An 18,005-nucleotide genomic window follows, 5' to 3' on the forward strand; every position below is an offset into this window, starting at 1 on the left:
TCTCCCTTTTCCAGGGTACCAAAGCGCTTGCCTTCTGGAGAGAGAGCTCCTCCTGGCTTATTCTCAATCATCCCATCGCTTCCTTGCATTACTCTTCGCTGACAGTTGTGGTTGTAATTGACCTGCTGTAAATTCTCAACAAGAATCATTCCTGTTCTTTGCCACCCATTATCCAGAGAAAGAGTTCTCTTTAAAGGGTCGTTAAGCTGTCACTTTACTCTTTTGAAACTTATTCTCTTAACTTCCTTCAAACTCAACTCCAGATGTAATCCCTACAGCAAAATTCACAGGTGGTGACATAGTACGCTCTGATCTCTTGTATATAGGAATGAAATTTTTGCTGATCCTTCCTTCATCCTCATCTGGTCCTTTTTTTTTGTACTTACCACTTACTTATTGCCCTGCTCCTAGACTTTAAAGTCTCTGGAGAAGTCTTCTGTTTTATAGGTAGTTTTTGTTTTCGTTTTTGCATGAAGCAATGGAACTTGCCTTTCATCTAACAAATAACATTTACGTCAGGGTAAAAGAAGGGGTGTTTTGGTAGCAGAGCTCTCATGCCCCCTAAAGAAATTAGGGTAGAAATGAAGAAGTGAGTTAATTTCACAGCAGGGAGATCATATGCTTGAAGGAATTGGGACTTTGAGGCTAAACATGGAATGATCTTCCGTGAAGGGAATGGTCCATATGAATTCAGTTTCCTGTCCTAAAAAAAACAAAGGAGAAAAAGGATTTTTGACAAACGCCGCGTTGCCTTTCCCAGTGAGGAGCAGCAAGAGCTGAAGAGAAAATTTTATACTGTAGCATTCAATGAGATTTGTATGTGTAATAAGGAAACACAATGCTTTCTGAGACTTCTACTGGTGTAGAAATTTGTTAACAATCACTTTTATTAACCATAAAGCGGAACAATGACTACACAGGAGAGAGAGAAAATAGTACTGGACTTGATCTCAAGTGTTGTCCACTGCAGACAAGAAAATTTTGGATTTCATTGAGTAACTAGAATATAATTAAGCTCGGATGTGTTTCTTAGGATCAAGTATGTCACTGAGCAGGGTAAAGCTCTGAAGTTGTAAATATATGTGTAGGTGATCTCAGTCAAGATAGCGTCAGCTGCTAAGCTGCAGTTTAAAAGAAAAGAAAAAAAAAAATAAAAAGGCTTTTACCCTCGGTGCATAAGAAGACTTTAAAGACATGAACTTGGTTTGCAGACAGCTTCCCAGGGGAGCAGCAGAAGCCAGGAAAAGCTTCGTTCTGCACCTTCCACTGGGGCAGAGCCCTGCAGCCTGTGGGACAGCTTGGGTGCCCTCTTGGACTGCATTCCTCTTGTCTGGACTTTAATCCTTGGAGGGGAAAAAAATAGTTTTGTCTGAAGTGTCATCCGGTCCCAGCGCTAGATTGGCTTATTTATATCTAACTTCATGACTTTTGAGTAGATGAAAAAAAAATCACCAATTAAACTTCAAAGCACTTATAAAAATCAATTATTTGATCTTTAACATAACCTGTGCACAAGGGTGCTTGAAATTTTTTTAAAGTTTTAACAGGGCTTTGGTTTAGCTTTAACCAATGAGACATCGATTTATGCTAAACCAAAGCAAACTGGGCTTAAATTTGGTTTATATAAACAGTAAGTTTACAAGCATTGAACAAAAGGATTTTGAAAACCTGAGCTTGAGATGATGAAAGTTCCTTTCGTGGGAAAGGCCTCAATCTGCACATCTCTCTAATTTTTCTTAAATTCTTCATCAGCGATACAGTAATAGTCACTAATGACTATTACGTGAGGGATCATTTTTAGCTGTCCGCGTTCTATGACATGGTGGTAAAAATGTCAATGACTGTGCACCGGGAGCCCCTGTTGTTGGAGTCGTGCTACATTCTAGAAAAATCCTGTGTAGAAAATCCAGCGCTGTGGTGTTACCAGCTTGTGATACAGACACACAACCGTCTGCTTGGAAATCTGGTCAGTAATAGTCGATGTAAGTGCAGTAACTGGGCTGAAGATTGAGATTTCATCCAATGCATACCTTTGTGGTAATGTCAGGCTGCCATTTAAAGGGCTGCTCTGTGCATAAGAGTGCATAACAGCTCCCTGCTTACCTTTCAATTTTAAATCCATTGCAGAAACTGGATTTGCAAAATTGATAAAATGCTTCCTATTAGTTTTTAAAAAGATACATTTATAGTTATGAAATGGAGATAAGGTTTCCAATGTCTTACTGCTGTGCTTTTTGTTTTGTTTTCTTTCAGAATTAATCAGGTACAAGTTAGACAAAGCTTCCAAAATCTGAACAGATGAAGATCAATTGATAAATCAACGCAGCGATTCACCATACATTCAAGGTACTGTGACATGCTTACCCAAATATTTTCCTTAAGCATAATATTCACATACTTTAGATGTGAGAAGCGTGGAGAACAGGATATTAGCAGGGTTGCAAAGCAAGTCTGAAGTGTTACCAGATGCAGTGGGGAGACTTTTTTTTTTTTTTTCCTCCTAAAAATGCAGGTGTTTAATATATGTTTCAGTGGGAAATAAAGCAACCTTACAATCAACCTAAAGGGAGTTCAATGCACGGAACAGTCAGACTTAAAAAGATACAAGTGAGCTGGATAATATATCTCAATGACTTAGATGAATTGATTTGAACAAGTAAGATGTGGCAGGCAGGCATAATTTTTGATTTATTTATTATATTTTAGAAGAAGTAAACTTATTTTTCTGAATGATTATTTTTGTCTATTTCCATGTTTCCATGATACTTTAAAGCATTTGAAGGCTGTTAGGCTCTGGTATATACCATAGCCTACCAGCTGCAACAGTTTTGTTATCTTACAAGTTCAGAAAGTAGAATTGTAAACTGAGGTAAAGCCTGTACAGTTGCCTAACACAGTGGGGTTATTCTCCGTGACTAGCGTTCCTGGCAGAATGTTAGGAAAAAGAGAAAATGATGATGATAAATAGAAACTTTGGCTAAAAAGCTGCTAGTGCAAATTATTTTTTCAGGTATTGCTGATTCACTGAAACAGTATCTGTTTCTTTCTGTTTCCCTTACACTTATCTCTACTCTTTATCATCATACGCATTTCACTATTCTGTGTATTTTTGCTTGATATCATGAAAGAAAAGACTTCACTCTAAGTTTGCATTTTTCTTGAAGAAGCCAGTCTGTTATAGTCTGGCTAGTATTTGCTGTGCAAATCATCTTTTAATACGTTTTAAAATAGATTGCAGCAGAAAGGGCCATTACAGTTAACATGGAGCTGGTCTACAGAATTTATTTAAGCATCAGAGTTAATCTGGGCTACAGAAAAGTGAGGAATGTTTGTCATGGTGTGGCTCTTGCTATATGTAACACTGGAAACTGTATTATCTGAGGTTTCTATAACAAAATGCTTCCTGAGGATTTTCCAGCAGCCTGAGAAGAGGCTGTATTAGTGAACGCAGAGTGCCTGGGGTTGCAAACTGAAGTTGGCATTGTTCTTATCTACTTCCTTGCTCCTCGTCACTAAATAGGGCTGCAGTACCTGGCATATTTTCATACAATCATAGGAAAGTTGAGATTGCAAGAGTCCTCTGGACATCATCTGGTCCACTCTTCTGTTGCAAACAGGTTATCCAAGGCCTGGTCAAGCCAAGCATTGAATAGCTCCAGCAAAGGAAAGTCCACCATTTCTCTGGGCAACCTGTTCCGATATTTAATTGTTCTCACAGTTAACATTTTTTTCTTGTATCCAGACAGAACTTCTGAAGCAACTTGTACCCTGTTGCCTCTTGCCCTGACACTGTCTCTTGTGAAGACAGTACCTCCATCTTCTCTTTTTTATCTTTTGTTTATTGGAAGACTGTGATTACATCCCACCTGAGCCTTCTCTTCTTTAGGCTGAACAAACCCAACTCCTTCTCATTTCTTAGTAAGTTTTCCAACCTTCTAATCAATTGTTATCCCTCTGCTGGACCCTGTCCAGTTTTTTTAATGTGTCTCTTGAACTGGCCAGTCTTTCAGCTGGTCACAGTCTCTGTACATAGTGGCACTTCCTTCGGGTGTATCTACCTGTATTCTCAGTTTTGTGTCATCTGCAGCCTTGGCGAGGATGCATTTACTCCCGTCACACAGATCATTTTAAAAGATATTGAATAGGATTGAATCCAGTGTCAACGCCCAAGGAACCCTGTCTGTGACTGATTGCCAGTTTGATGTTGAGCCATTACCACCCTTTGAGCACAGCAGGTTAGCCAGTTGGCCAGCAATCTCATAGTCTGCTCTCTTAGCACCCTTGCGTGCATCCTGTCAAGTCCCATAGGCCTGTCCATGTCCAATTTGTATGGTATTTTGTTGCTAACTTGGTAAGCACGTGGTCAGTGCAGGCAGCATCAGCAAGCAGCAATTGGATGTGAGAAGAAGGGTTCTCAGGATCCTTGATTTGATGTTAATCAGCGTGCCAAAATTCTGAGGTATGCGGTCTCAGGCAGCTTCACATCATAGGTAGGCATCATTGTGGTCTCAAGAACTCTTGAGTCCTGTGGGCCGTGCTTGAACCCTGGGTCGTCTACCTCAATGAATTGCCAAGGAGCCGTGTAGACAAGCTGGCAAGAAACCAGGCAGGGTTATGAAACCTCGCATGGTAGTTAGCTTCCTGGAAGAGCATTGATATCAAACTGTTCCCATTGAGTGCTTTGATTTCAATAAATGGAAATTCAGCACTAATGTTTTGTTACAATTGACCTGAATAGCTGTGTATTTTAATCATTATAAATTGTAATACTGTATTCTCTCTGTATAAATGAGAATTTAAAAGGTCATACCCATTTCTGATTCCTCTGATTAAAATGATTCATCTGCTAGCTAGGTTGCCGAAATCGTTTTAATGTTTCCAAATTCAAAAGGTGATTTTAATACTTTGTGTAAAATTAATAAACATTAGTTTGATTTCCAAATCATCAACTGGATGTATTTTGTGCAGTTTTATCTATTTACCTTTAACACTTGAAAACTTTGTGTCGCTATTGGTGTTTTCTCTGTAAAATTCTCTTCAAGAATTTACAGTATTTGGTGATGTCTAAGCAGGGCAAAGATATATTTTCCTGTATTCCTTGTATTCCTTATTCTGCTTTAGATCACTATGACATCAATTCTTGCAGAAATTTGACTTGCATTTAAGACATATTTGATAGCTAAGTAAAGAAGGAAGAGTTTGCAATGTTTGCTAGATACTGTGTATTTTATTAACACATGGCAATGACATTGGCTTGTAATTTGGGTGTAAAAATGTTATACGATCTTCAGCATAAACAGATAGGGGCATCTATTGCATTCTCATCCTAATGCAGAATTCTTCACAGATTTACTTACATTTATTAGCCTCCGTTCTCCTATTCCTTCTCCTCGGAAAAGGATAGTTTAAATTACTCTTCTAATCTTAACAATATCGTTCTTTCCCCTGGTACAGGTAGTTTATAGTAGGTATCCACAATAATTTCATATTCCAGTATTTAAAGTAGCTGTCTTCCAGCACTTCTGAGCATCTTCAGCTCCCCTTTGAAGTGTTTCTCATAAACAAAATTATACACATCAACCTGTTCCCAGGATCTGTGGGAAAAGGATAATAGACCACCATGATTTGCTGTAGAATTTTTTTATTGTGTGCTGCTCATGATTATTGTTCTGCGGGATCACGGTCCTGTGTATAGTTATAAAGGGAGAAGTTGCTTGATTTCACTGGAGGTGAGAGTGAACTACAGATTACCATAATGAGTTTTTCTTAATGTATTAATATTTTTCTATAGTGGGTCTTAAATTAAATGGTCTGTTTTGTTATGGCTGGATAGTTCTCTCATCATCCGGACATCCTGATTTATATGAACTTTTTATCTCTTGCTTCCCTAATTGCCCAATTATATCCTTATACCTCTCATACTGGAGACATATTTTTAGAATGCACAAAATGTACTCCCAGTCCCACCGCTGTCGGCAGGAGCTGACGGGAGGGTCAGGACTTCACTTCAGCGCATCAGCTACGGGAGTTGTCATTTCATCCTGAACCTCATCTACCAAAGAGTCTTCACTAATAATATTTGTTCTTAGTTTTTAAGTCCTTTTTTGATCATTTTGTACCTTTTGGCTAGAATTGACTTACTTGATTTTCTTTAATGCTGTAATGCCCCTCAGTTCTTTTCCTTGACAGACTTTTTTGTGAATTCACTGTTTTTCTTTCTTCTGAGTACTGATAAAGTTGACACCTGTGTAGCTTCTCCCCGTCTGTCCCTTCCCACTTCAGTTCTTGCATCCTTTCACTTTCATTGTGGAAAATCATCGGTGAATCGTTATCATTGTTCTTAGAAGATGCAGATTCATCCTTCCTTTTTCATTCCCGTTAAGAGTTCTCGTACCTCAGGTCCTACCCGGAGACTGTCTTGCGGATTCGCACTGAGCAGCTGAGCTGGGTGTTCCCTGTTGGAATGGCTTTCCCGGACCACCCGGCAAAAGAATGAAACCTGCTGGTACAGGTGAAAAAATGCCTGCAGTCTCACGCCACAAAATAACCATCCTCTGCAGTTTTATGCAGTTGCATGCTGTTTGTAGGCATACGTTTAATCATAGTTTTACCAACCATGATTAATATGTTGTTAAATCTATTTAGTGAGGTTTAAAACTGTGGGTTTTCCTTTTTTCCTTTCTTTCCATTTTCAGGTTGTGTTATGTTTTCATTTGTTTGTTTATGCTTTCTTCACCCCACTATTTGGCTGTTTTCTCTACATCATCCACTGTTTTCTGCTGGTTTTCTGCCCCACCTTTTTCCTTGTTCACTCTCCATCTGTGCTTAACTTAACTCTTCCATGTGTTTTCTCTCCGTTTTCTGCGTACCTGTTCTCATTCACGCGTAGGAGCAGTCCGTGGGTATTCACACACCATGTCAGTCCCAGTGCTACTTCTTGGGCTATTTTGCTTCCTCAGTTAAGCCCCTTGAATTGTAGCGTTTCTGGACCAGTGCTTATTCTCTTAAAGGAGTGTTGGCTTCTGGGCAGCGCTTTCCACACTCAACTCTTCTGCCTACTCCTGAGCAGATTCGTCCCGCTTAATTCTGGATGCCTAATGAAGGTGTCTAATTTATGCGCACGGTCATCCTTGACTACTGCTGTGGTCAGCGGGAAGGGAGGGGATGCTTCAAAAAGTGCTTTGGAGCAGAAAGGACCAAACTGATCCCAAAAGTATCCCTGATTGCCAAGGGAGCTTTGGATGACTGTACTCCTGACTTGGATGTCTCAAATTCGTAATAGCCACCTCTGTTTGAAGTCTACAACTTGTACATGTGTTTTCGATTCTGATCTCCTTCTAACATGATGGATTTTCAGGGTTTTCCCTAAAATCATCAATGCACCCATGTATAGCACTATGGAAACAATTTAAGAGAATTGAACTTGCGTGCTTAAATAAAACCCCAAAACACATATTCAGCCTAGTGAGTTTGTGGGGAAAAGAAAATTCTCTCCACCTCCGGTCCTTGTAAAATGAAGTTTTTTTTCATCTGCCCCCGTTCCTGTGCTCTGACTAATGCGTCTTGTGCATTGAACTGATGAACTGATCTTTCTGCTGCCACTTTCCTCCCTCTACTGGAATATTGATGTACTCACGACACAGTGGGAAAATATTTTACTAGCGGAAGAAGGTTTACTAAAGGACAGCCTGAGGCCCAGGCTGCAGAATTACATCTTGAGTGGGAATAAAGGGGGGGTGAGGAAAAAAGCTGTGAAAAAGGGAGGGGGGTGGAAAAAAAAAAAATGCAACAACCAGTTTGAAAGAGGAAAAAAAAAAAAAAAGAGCAAGAAAGGGGATAATCAAAGTTGTACAAAATAGCGGCGGTGTGCGCTTTACCTGTTTGGCTGGTTGGGTTTTTTTTGTTTGTTTTTTTTCCCCGCTTTTAAAGTGAGCGCCTCGATGAGTTCGAAACCGAGAAGTTGATATATCGGCTTTTAAAAAAACAGTTGGCTAATCGATGTCATTTTGCCAAATTAAGCCATTTTACTTGTGTGTAATTTGACATACATCAGTAAAGTTGCTCCAATCGCTCCCGGCGGCGTCCCCCCCCCCGCCCGAGGCCGCCGTTCGGCGGCCCCGGACGGGGAGGGGTTGGGGGGGGGGGACGCCGCCGCCACCGTCGCCTTTAAGGAGGCGCCGGTTTTAAGGTGGACCGGCGAGGAGGGGGCGGGACGCGCAAACCCGGCTCCACCCCGCCGCGTCGCGTCGTTGATCCGCCCCCACCCCCCCCCCCCCCACTCCCCCCCCCCCTTTCCCGGGGCAGCGGGTGCCAGGCGGGGTTGTGATGCGGCCGTTGTTTTTGTAGGGTCGCGGTTTAGCCTTCCCCCCTACTCCTTCCCTCCTCTTCCTCATTCCGCGGCTTTGTTCGCGCAAACGCGGTGCAGAGGAAGGCAGAGCTCACCCCCTCCTCCCCCCCCCCCCCAGTACAATAATGGGCACCCGGCTCCTGCCCCCCGGGCCGCCGCAGAGGTGAGTCGATGCCGCCCGGAGGGGGCTGGGTGTGAGGGGGGGTGGGGGAAGGAAAGGAGCGAGCGGGTTGACAGCGGCGCGGAGCTTCCTTAAAACCCCGGCGCCACCTTAAAACCCCGGCGCCACCTTAAGCGCCCGATGACTTTTTCTCGTTACATTATAGCAGCGGAAAGAATGTCGGCGCGGGCCGCGTGTGACGTCAGGAGGGAGCAGCGCAGCGCGGCGGCGGCCAGGCAGCGGCAGCGGCAGCAGCGGCGGCCCCGCCACGGCGAAGGAGGCGGAGGCGGAGGAGGCGGGAGCGGCGCCGGCCCCGCCGCCACCGCAGCGGCAATGGCGGCCGTCGGGGAGCGCAGGTCCCTGCCCAGCCCCGAGGCGATGCTGGGGCAGCCCTGGAGCCACTGGGTCGATGCTGCTAAACTTCACGGGAACGACGGTGAGCGGCCTCCCCCCTCCCCCCCCCCCAACCGCCTCTACCGGCCCGGCCCCCGCTCCCCGCCGGGCTGGGGGTGCCCCGGGCGCGGCCCCGCCGCCGGACAGACCGCGGGGCGCCGGTACGACACGGTAGGAGGGCGCCGCGGGTCCCGGGCCCGGGGAGGCGGTTGGGTCCGTGTCCCCCCCACCCCCCGCGCCTCCGCCTCCAATGTCGCGGCCGAGTTCGTTGTCCGGTACGCGGTTCCCGGGGGCGCGGGAGCGGCGCGGAGCGGGCAGCGCCTGCCCCAGTTCCTGTAATCCGGGACACGGTGCGGGGAGGTCTGAGCCAGTCCCCGGAGGCCGGCACCTCCTGCCCTCCATTCAGCCCGGGCTCGGGGCGGGGGGAGCCCCCGCTTCAGGTGAGGTGGCCCCCGCCGCTGACAGCGTCCCCCCCCGACCCCCGGGGACGGGACGGCGGATCGGTGACTCTCCGAAGCTGTTATTTAGGAGCGCGTATCCCTGATGTGCTGGTTTATTCCCGTGGGGGAACGGGCTACAGGTCAGCCCCACTCTGTGACTCCTGCAGGGTCTGAGATCTTGTGGCTTTTTGGTTTTAGGAACAGCATTAGAAGAAAGTTTCAAAGAATACGGAAGAAACCGAGAAGCGATGCGACTTTGCCGAGAAGGTGAGTGCGATTCATTCTTGGAGAAAAGTTTCCCTGCTCGTAACTAGTTACGAGAGGACGTGCATGGGAAGGAGAAAGGAAACTACAATCCTGTCACATTGGATTTGGGACTTGCGGCCTGTCAGTGAGTGGTGTTATTAGCATTATTATTAAATCAATGTATAATCTCAAAACTACGAGGTAAGGCATAGGTTACTTATTGTCTTTACTGTGTTTCTAGTAGGATTTTTTTTTCTTTAAGACTATAAATAGTCCTGAGGAAGCTGTGTGACCAGCACCGATAATATCTTCTCTTGAGCTAAAATATGATTCTTAATGTAATCCATGTCAGTATTTGAACACTCATCCCTATCTCTGATATACCTATATGTTATGTTTATTTCTTAATGTACTGCTAAATGACAGTGACCTTTCACCTGTGATTAGCAAAAGCCCATTAATGGCCCAGTTCGTTTGAAGAGTAACAATGCTACTTGAAGTTGTAAGCAGATGATGAATGAAAGCTACAGATTGTTGGTAACTTTGTAACAAGGAGTGGAAAAAAACCCCACAGTGATGACTCTCATTTGTGATGTTCAGTTTCTTCTGTTTTTCCAGTTTAACAATTGTTTTATAGCAGAGAAATGTTTTAAAACTTGCCTAATATTGTTGGTGCTAGCTTGCTTCTGTCGGACTTTATGAGAAGTGTGCCGTAGAATAGGCCTCACTGTTTTAAATTCTAGATCGGTTAGACCCGAATAATTTATTTGATGCTGTTAGAGGTGGAAGACTGAGTTTGTAAACTTGGTTTACAATCGCAGAAGGCCGGACTCGCCAGGGACCTTAGGAGATTATCTGATTCAGCGTTTCTCAACTTGTGAGCTACAAACCTCAAATGAAACCTAAAGCAAGGTGATGCAGGCTAGTAAGATTGGGAGGCAGTGATCCATGTTGAGGTTCAATCGAAATGTCTGTTTATTGTAGAATTCCTAGTGTTGCTAAAATTTTGGAAAAAATCAATCTCTAGGACCAGAGTCGGTGTTCGCTGACCTGTAAGAGAGATGCAATAGACAGCTGTGCTGCGACATTCAGAATCACGTGTGCCATTTTGCCATCTTCTAAGTGTATGTCTAAGTTCTTAGGCATTTGAAAAATCACTTTATTACTTCATTGCTGAGTTCCAATCTGATAGTTGTGTTGGATATTTATTTTTCTGAATAGGCAAATCATTCAAGTGCTAAAACAGCATTTGTAACAATAAGCATACACATTATCCTAGTAAAGATTTTACTAATAAGGATTTTCAAACATTCTTTCTTATTTCTACCTCTTAAAATACAAGCATCTAAGATTTCCAGATTTTAAAGATTAGCTGGCAGGGTGAAGAATAATTTTTTTTTTTTCTCCCCTCTGGAGAGAGATCATGCAACTGTTTTTGCATAGGCTGACCACTGAGACACAGCTTCTCTGCACTGACTCCAATCATGTGAATGATTTATAGGGTTGTGAGTTGAAAGTTCATAAAACACTTTGAGAATTAAAAGTGAAACCTGGTAGCTCTGTCAGGCTTCCAGAAGTCTATTTATTTTGTTTGCTTTATGACATATAGATGAGACACTGACTTGGCGTATACCTGTAGCTGGTCTGTAGGGAGCTTGGCCTACTGCAAAAATAAAGAAAAAGTAGTATTAATTAAGTTTGCACTTAAAGAACTAGGGGAGTGGGAAAACATGCCAGCATATATGTGTGTTGTGTTATCAAATGAGACTTGGAGAATACTGTAGCTGATACCTTTTCCCAGGAAGAATTTTGCATTCAAAATTGAGGAACAAACATTTATTAAATAATTGGATTGTCTAAACCATGGATCTTAAAGGTGAACCAAAGGTACGCATTTTGTCAAATCAACTCTAACCTCAAGATTTTTGTCGTGGTACCACACAGTATTTTAAATACAGCTAACAACAGAACTCGTTGTGTAAGAAAGTTATTTCTCTACAGATTGTGAGTTGACTCAGAGGCCCAACTTCACAAAAGGATTTCAAGGTTATTTAGGCTAATTTAACCTTGCATTGCAACTCTTCCAGTTTGCATAAAAGAATTAAATATTCATGGCTTGGAGAGGGAGTGAAAGAGGGAACATGACTTTACAGTCCACTTATTAGAATTGGGTTCAAAACCAAGAACTATTTTCTTTGTTTAACAATTGTCAGCTTTCAGGTCAGGCCCCCACCTGCCTGCGTACCCACTGGGGCATGGGTTGTAGTTGTTTCCTTCCCCACATGCCATTTCTCTGTGTCTTCTAGAGGGAATAGCTTCATCGTCAGCCTGCCTGGCGGCAAGAGGTGGATTTCAGGCTTGCAGGCAGCAGAGTCTGGGTCTCCTGAATGCAGAGCGAGCGTTCCCATTGTCATAACGCTGTATTAAAAAGGGGCTTAACATTACCAGCTCCTCCTTTTGTTATGCTTTAAAGGGAAAGAGTGATGCCTGTTATTCTTTTAAAGGAGTAAAGGACATAAATATGTAATTCCAGGACAACATTTGCAAGCTTTGGAGAGAGGCAGGATTTCAGACACACCTTTGTCACTGGCATTTCCTATTTGCTGATCGGGCAGCTCCTCTCTCCGCGCGCTGGTGGTTGTGAAGCCTGATGAGTCCTTAATACCTGTCAGTGATGCTAGTTCCATGTAGGGATCAGGAAACTAAAATTAGTTCGTAGTCTCAAACACTTTTTTTCTGTATCTAACCCTCCTTGACGTAACCAAGCTCACATCGAAGTAAGAACTAGAAATTGAATCTGGGCTTCCCAAACGCCCAATGTTTGTCTCTCATGCTTCCCTGTTTCTTTTTCACTGTTCTTATAAGCTGTCCAGTCTGCTAATCCGTAATATGCAATCATTCCTGCTGGGATCCTGGCAGACCTTCACCAAAGCAAGAAACTTGCTGTATGCTTTCCTACATGTTGCTTTTTGAGGCAGTAACGGTCCACGCTGAGCTTTCATGGAGAAATTAGAGTTGCAGAAATAAGGTACAGGCCCAATGGACCCGGCTCGCTTTTGGTACGGAAAATCCTCAACAGATGGAAATGAGAAAGGAGCATCCTTCATCATGGGAAAATTTTACTTTAAAGTACCCTTTATAATTTACTGTGACTTTGTACACTGAAGTCTTCTTTTGAAGAGCAATCCTATCAATGTAAGAGCGTGTTAGAAGCAATTGTATTTCAGTTATTTTCATATGTAGTTCACGTGACCAAATCTTTTAGCTCATGCAGTCACTTAATTACTCACTGCTTGTGAACCAGCTAAAGGTGCGATTCCTCTGCCACACAGATCTTGCTTTGATGAAGCAAGTATAGCACATTGCATTGTAATCTATAAATGCATTCTAAAACAGCGACGTAGAAAATCTAGCTTCCTTCATGCATTTTTCTTATACTTTAAAATGAAACTTTGCCAAAGTGCATCTTTTAAACTTATTTTGTGTGATGCTGGGTGCGTCATCAGATACAGCCAACGTGCTCACATATACTCAGTTCATCTCGGAGATGCAGCACACCTCAAAGGAGGTTGATGTGTCTGTAGCATCTGACACTTTTTCATTTCAAGAAAATGATTCTTAGTGTCAAACTTTGTAATTTGCGCTTGAAACGTTTTTGGCGAACAAGTTCATTTTTTCAGGAGATTCTTGCTAACCTGTGTGAATTCAGTTTTCTTTTAAAAAATTTTTCTAGCCCATTATTGTTGTGAAGATGATGTCTAAATAGAGCTGTGTTTGTAAGCATAGAGTTCATTCATGGTAACTCTGACAGGCTTCAACAGGGTGAACTTTTGCTTCTAGCAAAATTGGGCAGCAGGTTGGCTCATTCCGCTCTGTGGAAGAGTAGAGAAGCCCTGAGTAGAAACGACGATGCCTAAAGCTGTTCATTGGGACTGGGGGCTTGACCCTCCTTCACCGCCCCCTCGAGAAACTCTAATTCTCCCCACAGTAAATTTCCAGTTGCTACCAGTTATCTTGTATGTTGTTTTAAATAAAACAAAAACCCCAAACCACCCCCCCAAGGCAGTAGTGGAGTGACAGAGGCAAACAACCTGTCTGCTCTTAACAAAGATCGTCGTTACTTGCAGTGACACTTGTTAGTGTATGCAACCCTTTTGAAGTGGCTGGGGTGAAAGTCTGTTAGATTCTTATATTGACTCATGAAATAATTTTGAAATATGTATAACAATAAAAATGCAAAGCAAACTATAGCATCTCAGAATGGAAAATAAAAGCGTGGAGAATAGACGAGAGATTTGGTTAGACAGCTTAAAATTGTTTGAGTGCATTTGGTGCGTGCCAAAACCATTGGGTGTCTTTACTAGAGCTTGAGCGTGTCATTCTTTCAGTTACAGATGCAGCCCCCCCTTTTTTTATTTTTTAACATCCTTTGAGAGGCGAATCCCTTGGTGCTGCCTATTTCAAAAGCTTCACTAGCGCTGTCGCCATACTTATAGCTAACTGGCAACAAAGGATAGGAGGACAGAACATTTGTAACTTGGGTCTTGAGCTTGATTTGATCAGTTGTCATTGATCAAGATTATTGGATCTCGGCTAAAAAGAGGTCTTTGCCACCCTTACAGCATCTACAGTCTGCCAGTGATTTATTTGGTTTGTACGTGGGGCTTCTGAGAATCCCAGGGAAGTTTCTGATTGCACCCTGTACGTAACTGAGCTGTTTTCTGTGAGGTGGTCCTCTCGATGGTCATGGAGGGAGATGCCGAGAAGGCAGTTACTTTATCGTAGGGTGGGGTTAGTTGAGTGATGGTCACTGAGATACATTAGATGTGCTCGGAGGTATTACAGGTCAGAATCGATGCTGGCTGTATGGTGATGTAGCATGGTACCAGTCTTATGGTTTTTAGACTATACTGGTCTTAATAAAGCAAGTGTTGAATTTTCTGTGGAAATGCAGATTGTCAGTTTTTCATAGGCACCTTCAGAAGACATTCAGCAAGACTTTGTGAAGATAGGAATCTGCCAGGAGAGCGGGTGGGAGCAAATTCTGTTCAGCATCATGTCACCTGATAACAGTTGAACTCCTGGTCTTGGACAGGTAATATGTCCTGGGGAGGGAGGCAGGAAAAGAGAGACTCCATGAACCTCTAGGGCACTCAGCAGAAGCTTTGAGATTTCGTTATGTTAGGAAGTTACCGGAGCTGTGAGGGTACCAACAGCTACGAAATGAACCCTTGTTCTTCTTGAGCCCGTGCCGGGCAGGATGAGCAGTGAAATCCAGGACCAGGCCAGGAAAGCTCACTAGAAGCATCTTTATCACATAGACCCAAGGTCTAGAATTTTCCCAGCAGCAGGTTCAATAAATAATTAAAGCATTGGTGAAACTTTTGTTCCAATATTAAGTTGTAAATACAAGTAAGAGACAGCATCTTATTTCAAATTTAAATTTGTTTTTATTCAGTCTTGGGAGGTGCTCAGTTGAGTTGATTTTTGTTGTGTTAAATCATGTTAAAGATGCTTAGAGGGCTCTATGGTCCTTGACTGCCTGCAAATACACTGTGAGAATTTTTAATAGATTGAAATAAATATTTTAAGGTAGCAGTACAAAGTGCCATGCTTCTTTTTTGACATTCTGCATAGCTATTTGCAGTCTGTAATCAGATAAATCTCCTCTTCATTTCATTGCATTTTAATTGACTATTTACACAAGGCGTTTTAAGAATTTGTGGACTTGTTATCGTAAAACAATTACAAGGAGATTTTAGAAGTGCATTGAACTGTTTAAGAAAATTGTAGAGATTTTATGAGATAGCTTGGAAAAACATGCAGTTTGAAAGGATGCTACTTTTGAGATTATCTGCAGTGACTGGCCCTCTTTTTCTTGTTATTTTTTCCCTTATCCAAGTTCTGTTTACAATATTTAATTATTTCTGGTGAGATGAGTCACATGTTATAAATAGAATATTGTGATGTTAGGCTGCAAGTTAGAACTGTGTCATCTTTTATGCTTTAAAGATACTTTGCAGGTTTTAGGTATTACCACAGTGTTAGTGTGATATTGCAAGGCCTCAGGGACTTCCACTGGAACTGCAGCCACAAAACTGCCTCAATCTATCTATAATATGTGAGGACGCAGGATTTTTTTTTTTTTTTTTCATAAGAACCTTTGAAATTGTTGCCTATACACACACATAACTGTTAGGAATTCACTGTTTTCTAATGCTTCTTAAGTGGTATGTATGATTAGTTAGGTTATCCCTATGCAGAACAGGTGACGTCTTGATAATACTCGATTAAATATTGCTTTTCCTATAGTTTCTGTTCTATATTTAACAACAAATGCTCAGTAAGAGAAGAACAATGTGACAAATATTGTGTAGAAATATGACTTTCATATGAGTTGATAACACTATCATCTAAGTAGAGCAGGAAAGACAAAAAGGCTTAGTGAAGGGTACTTTTAAATAAATTGGGTTAAGAGGATGCAGATTACTCTCTCTAAGGTAACTCTTTTAAAAGCTATTTCTTCCATTGCAATGGCTCTATAAAAGAACATGCACATAGTTCTTACACCTTTTCTGACTATGCCTACCCTACAACTGTAACTACCAAAGGCCCACTGGGGATACGTGTGATCTCTTGTCACTTACAAGACAGAAAAGATTTCACGTTTCACAAATCATGTTAACATTTGATTTGTCATTAAGTATTCTAAATACTCTATAAGATGCTTAAAAATTGTTTCTCTTCCCTTTCAATGCACACAGATCACCACTGCTGTGGAAGTTGCCCGTATGTGTGACACTCAGCATTATTTCCTGATATTCTTTCAGTGTAGGTGACAGCACAGAGATGAACACAGCTTTGTACTTAGACTTTAAGTTTTTAGCAGCAAGCGTTTAAAATCTGGCAAAGGGAATTCAAAGTATAACGGATAAGAGTAGCACAACTGTAAAAGCAGTTGTCATGGAAGGCAATTAATTTATTGTAATCGGTGTTCCTGTCGCTAGAAGGCTTTGCACGCTCAGAAGTTCTCCCTGCCTGTGCAGGCTGTGTGCAGCTGTGAACCAGCACCGGTGGCCCAGTGGCTCTCAAACTGATTCTCGTGGCAAGTCAGATACTCACGGTAACCCAGACACTATAGGGTATGACTTCATCAAAGTAAACTCCACGCGCAGCTGCTCACACATCACTTGGAGTCATGATGGCTAGCTTTGGCAATGGTCGCTGTGACAGCAAATATTCTAGGTTATCGGCTCAAGTAGATTATAAATACTCAAATGCTCAGTTATTTGTCTGTAAACGCTGCTTGCCAGCCCTGGTGGAATAAGCTGTTGTGGTAACCTGTATTCCCATGAGAAAGATAATTTATTTACAAGCTCGCCCTCGCCTTGATTTTGACTTTTGATAGCTTTAGCATAGCCCATGGCCAAACTTCTTTGATAATTAAAGGGATAATTGATTATGCCTCCCTTCTCTGCCACTGGGATAGTAACAGCCAGAAAACTTACACAGTGTTCTCGATCTGCTTTTCAGTGGCTAAGCAGGACTTGCATCTTCCACTAACTGCTTGTAGTGTAATAGGAAATGCCGTGTTTTCAACTGTCACTGAAAAAATGTATACAAAGCAGCTGAAAATCCAATAGGGAGCAGCTCTGAGGTTGTAAGTCCGTGATGTGCGTTTTTGTTCTGAAATCTAGAGCTCTCGCAGTTTTGTCTGCAAGAAAGTTTGTTGGACAATTTCCCACTGATGTGGTGGCCTGAAAGTCCTATAGCAGCTTGCATTAAAATGAAGTGTAGAAGCTCAGAGTTAAATTTGAAAAGCAAATAATACACTGAATACACAGTAAATTGGATGTTTGTTTTCCCTTAACATCAAATTCTGTTGTATTTTGCCCTTCATAAATTCAGTGTTCTGTCTACAGGTTTTTTTCACCGACTGCATAAACAACGTAGTAGATGTTGTCAGTGGGAAAACTGGAGTTCTACCAGTTTATTAAGTGGTATCTGGGGATGTGAGGTCTTGTCGTGAGCCACTGAAGTCAACGAGGGTTTTGCTTGTGGCAGGAGGGAGGACGCAGGACCCGGTCGTGGGGCTCGACGGGCAAGAGTTTGCATGTGCGAGACAGCCGCGTTCACTACAAGCGTGTGATCAGCCAGCAGGGTAGTACTTCTCTATGCAAACATTTTAATTGTCAGTCCCTAGATATTGTAGCCATTGCTTTGTCAAGGTGTATATAGCCTAAATGACACCCTCTGGCTATTGTTTCAGGCTAAAATACAGAAGAAAATCTGTATCAGTTTACACCTAGGGTGTGGTTCTACAATCTTTCTTTTTTTTTTTTTTACTTCCTCCCAGTAATGCTGGATTAAGCATTACTCCTCCATCTCTGCTGAGTGCAACATTTGTGAAATAGGGGTT

The 18,005-nt window shown here is 42.4% G+C and overlaps 1 protein-coding gene across 9 annotated transcripts in view; it reads left to right on the forward strand.

The window, feature by feature from the left end:
- Positions 1–18,005, forward strand: part of ATXN7 (ataxin 7) — an 89,402-nt gene that overhangs the window by 16,928 nt on the left and 54,469 nt on the right. For 5 of the 9 annotated variants that reach the window (XR_012589383.1, XR_012589384.1, XR_012589385.1 and 2 more), the window contains exons 1-3: positions 8,309–8,510; positions 8,674–8,943; positions 9,539–9,607. Coding sequence is in view for 5 of the 9 variants with exons in the window: in XM_074603100.1 (XP_074459201.1) it covers positions 8,685–8,943; positions 9,539–9,607 (328 nt within the window). In the remaining 4 variants the exon portion in view is untranslated. Of the gene's footprint in view, positions 1–2,253; positions 2,347–8,307; positions 8,511–8,673; positions 8,944–9,538; positions 9,608–18,005 lie in introns of those variants that run through there. The other 4 variants (XM_074603104.1, XM_074603103.1, XM_074603105.1 and 1 more) reach the window with 3 other exon arrangements.

Source organism: Larus michahellis, chromosome 10 (genome assembly GCF_964199755.1).
Source record: "Larus michahellis chromosome 10, bLarMic1.1, whole genome shotgun sequence".
Classification (NCBI taxonomy): Eukaryota; Metazoa; Chordata; class Aves; order Charadriiformes; family Laridae; genus Larus; species Larus michahellis.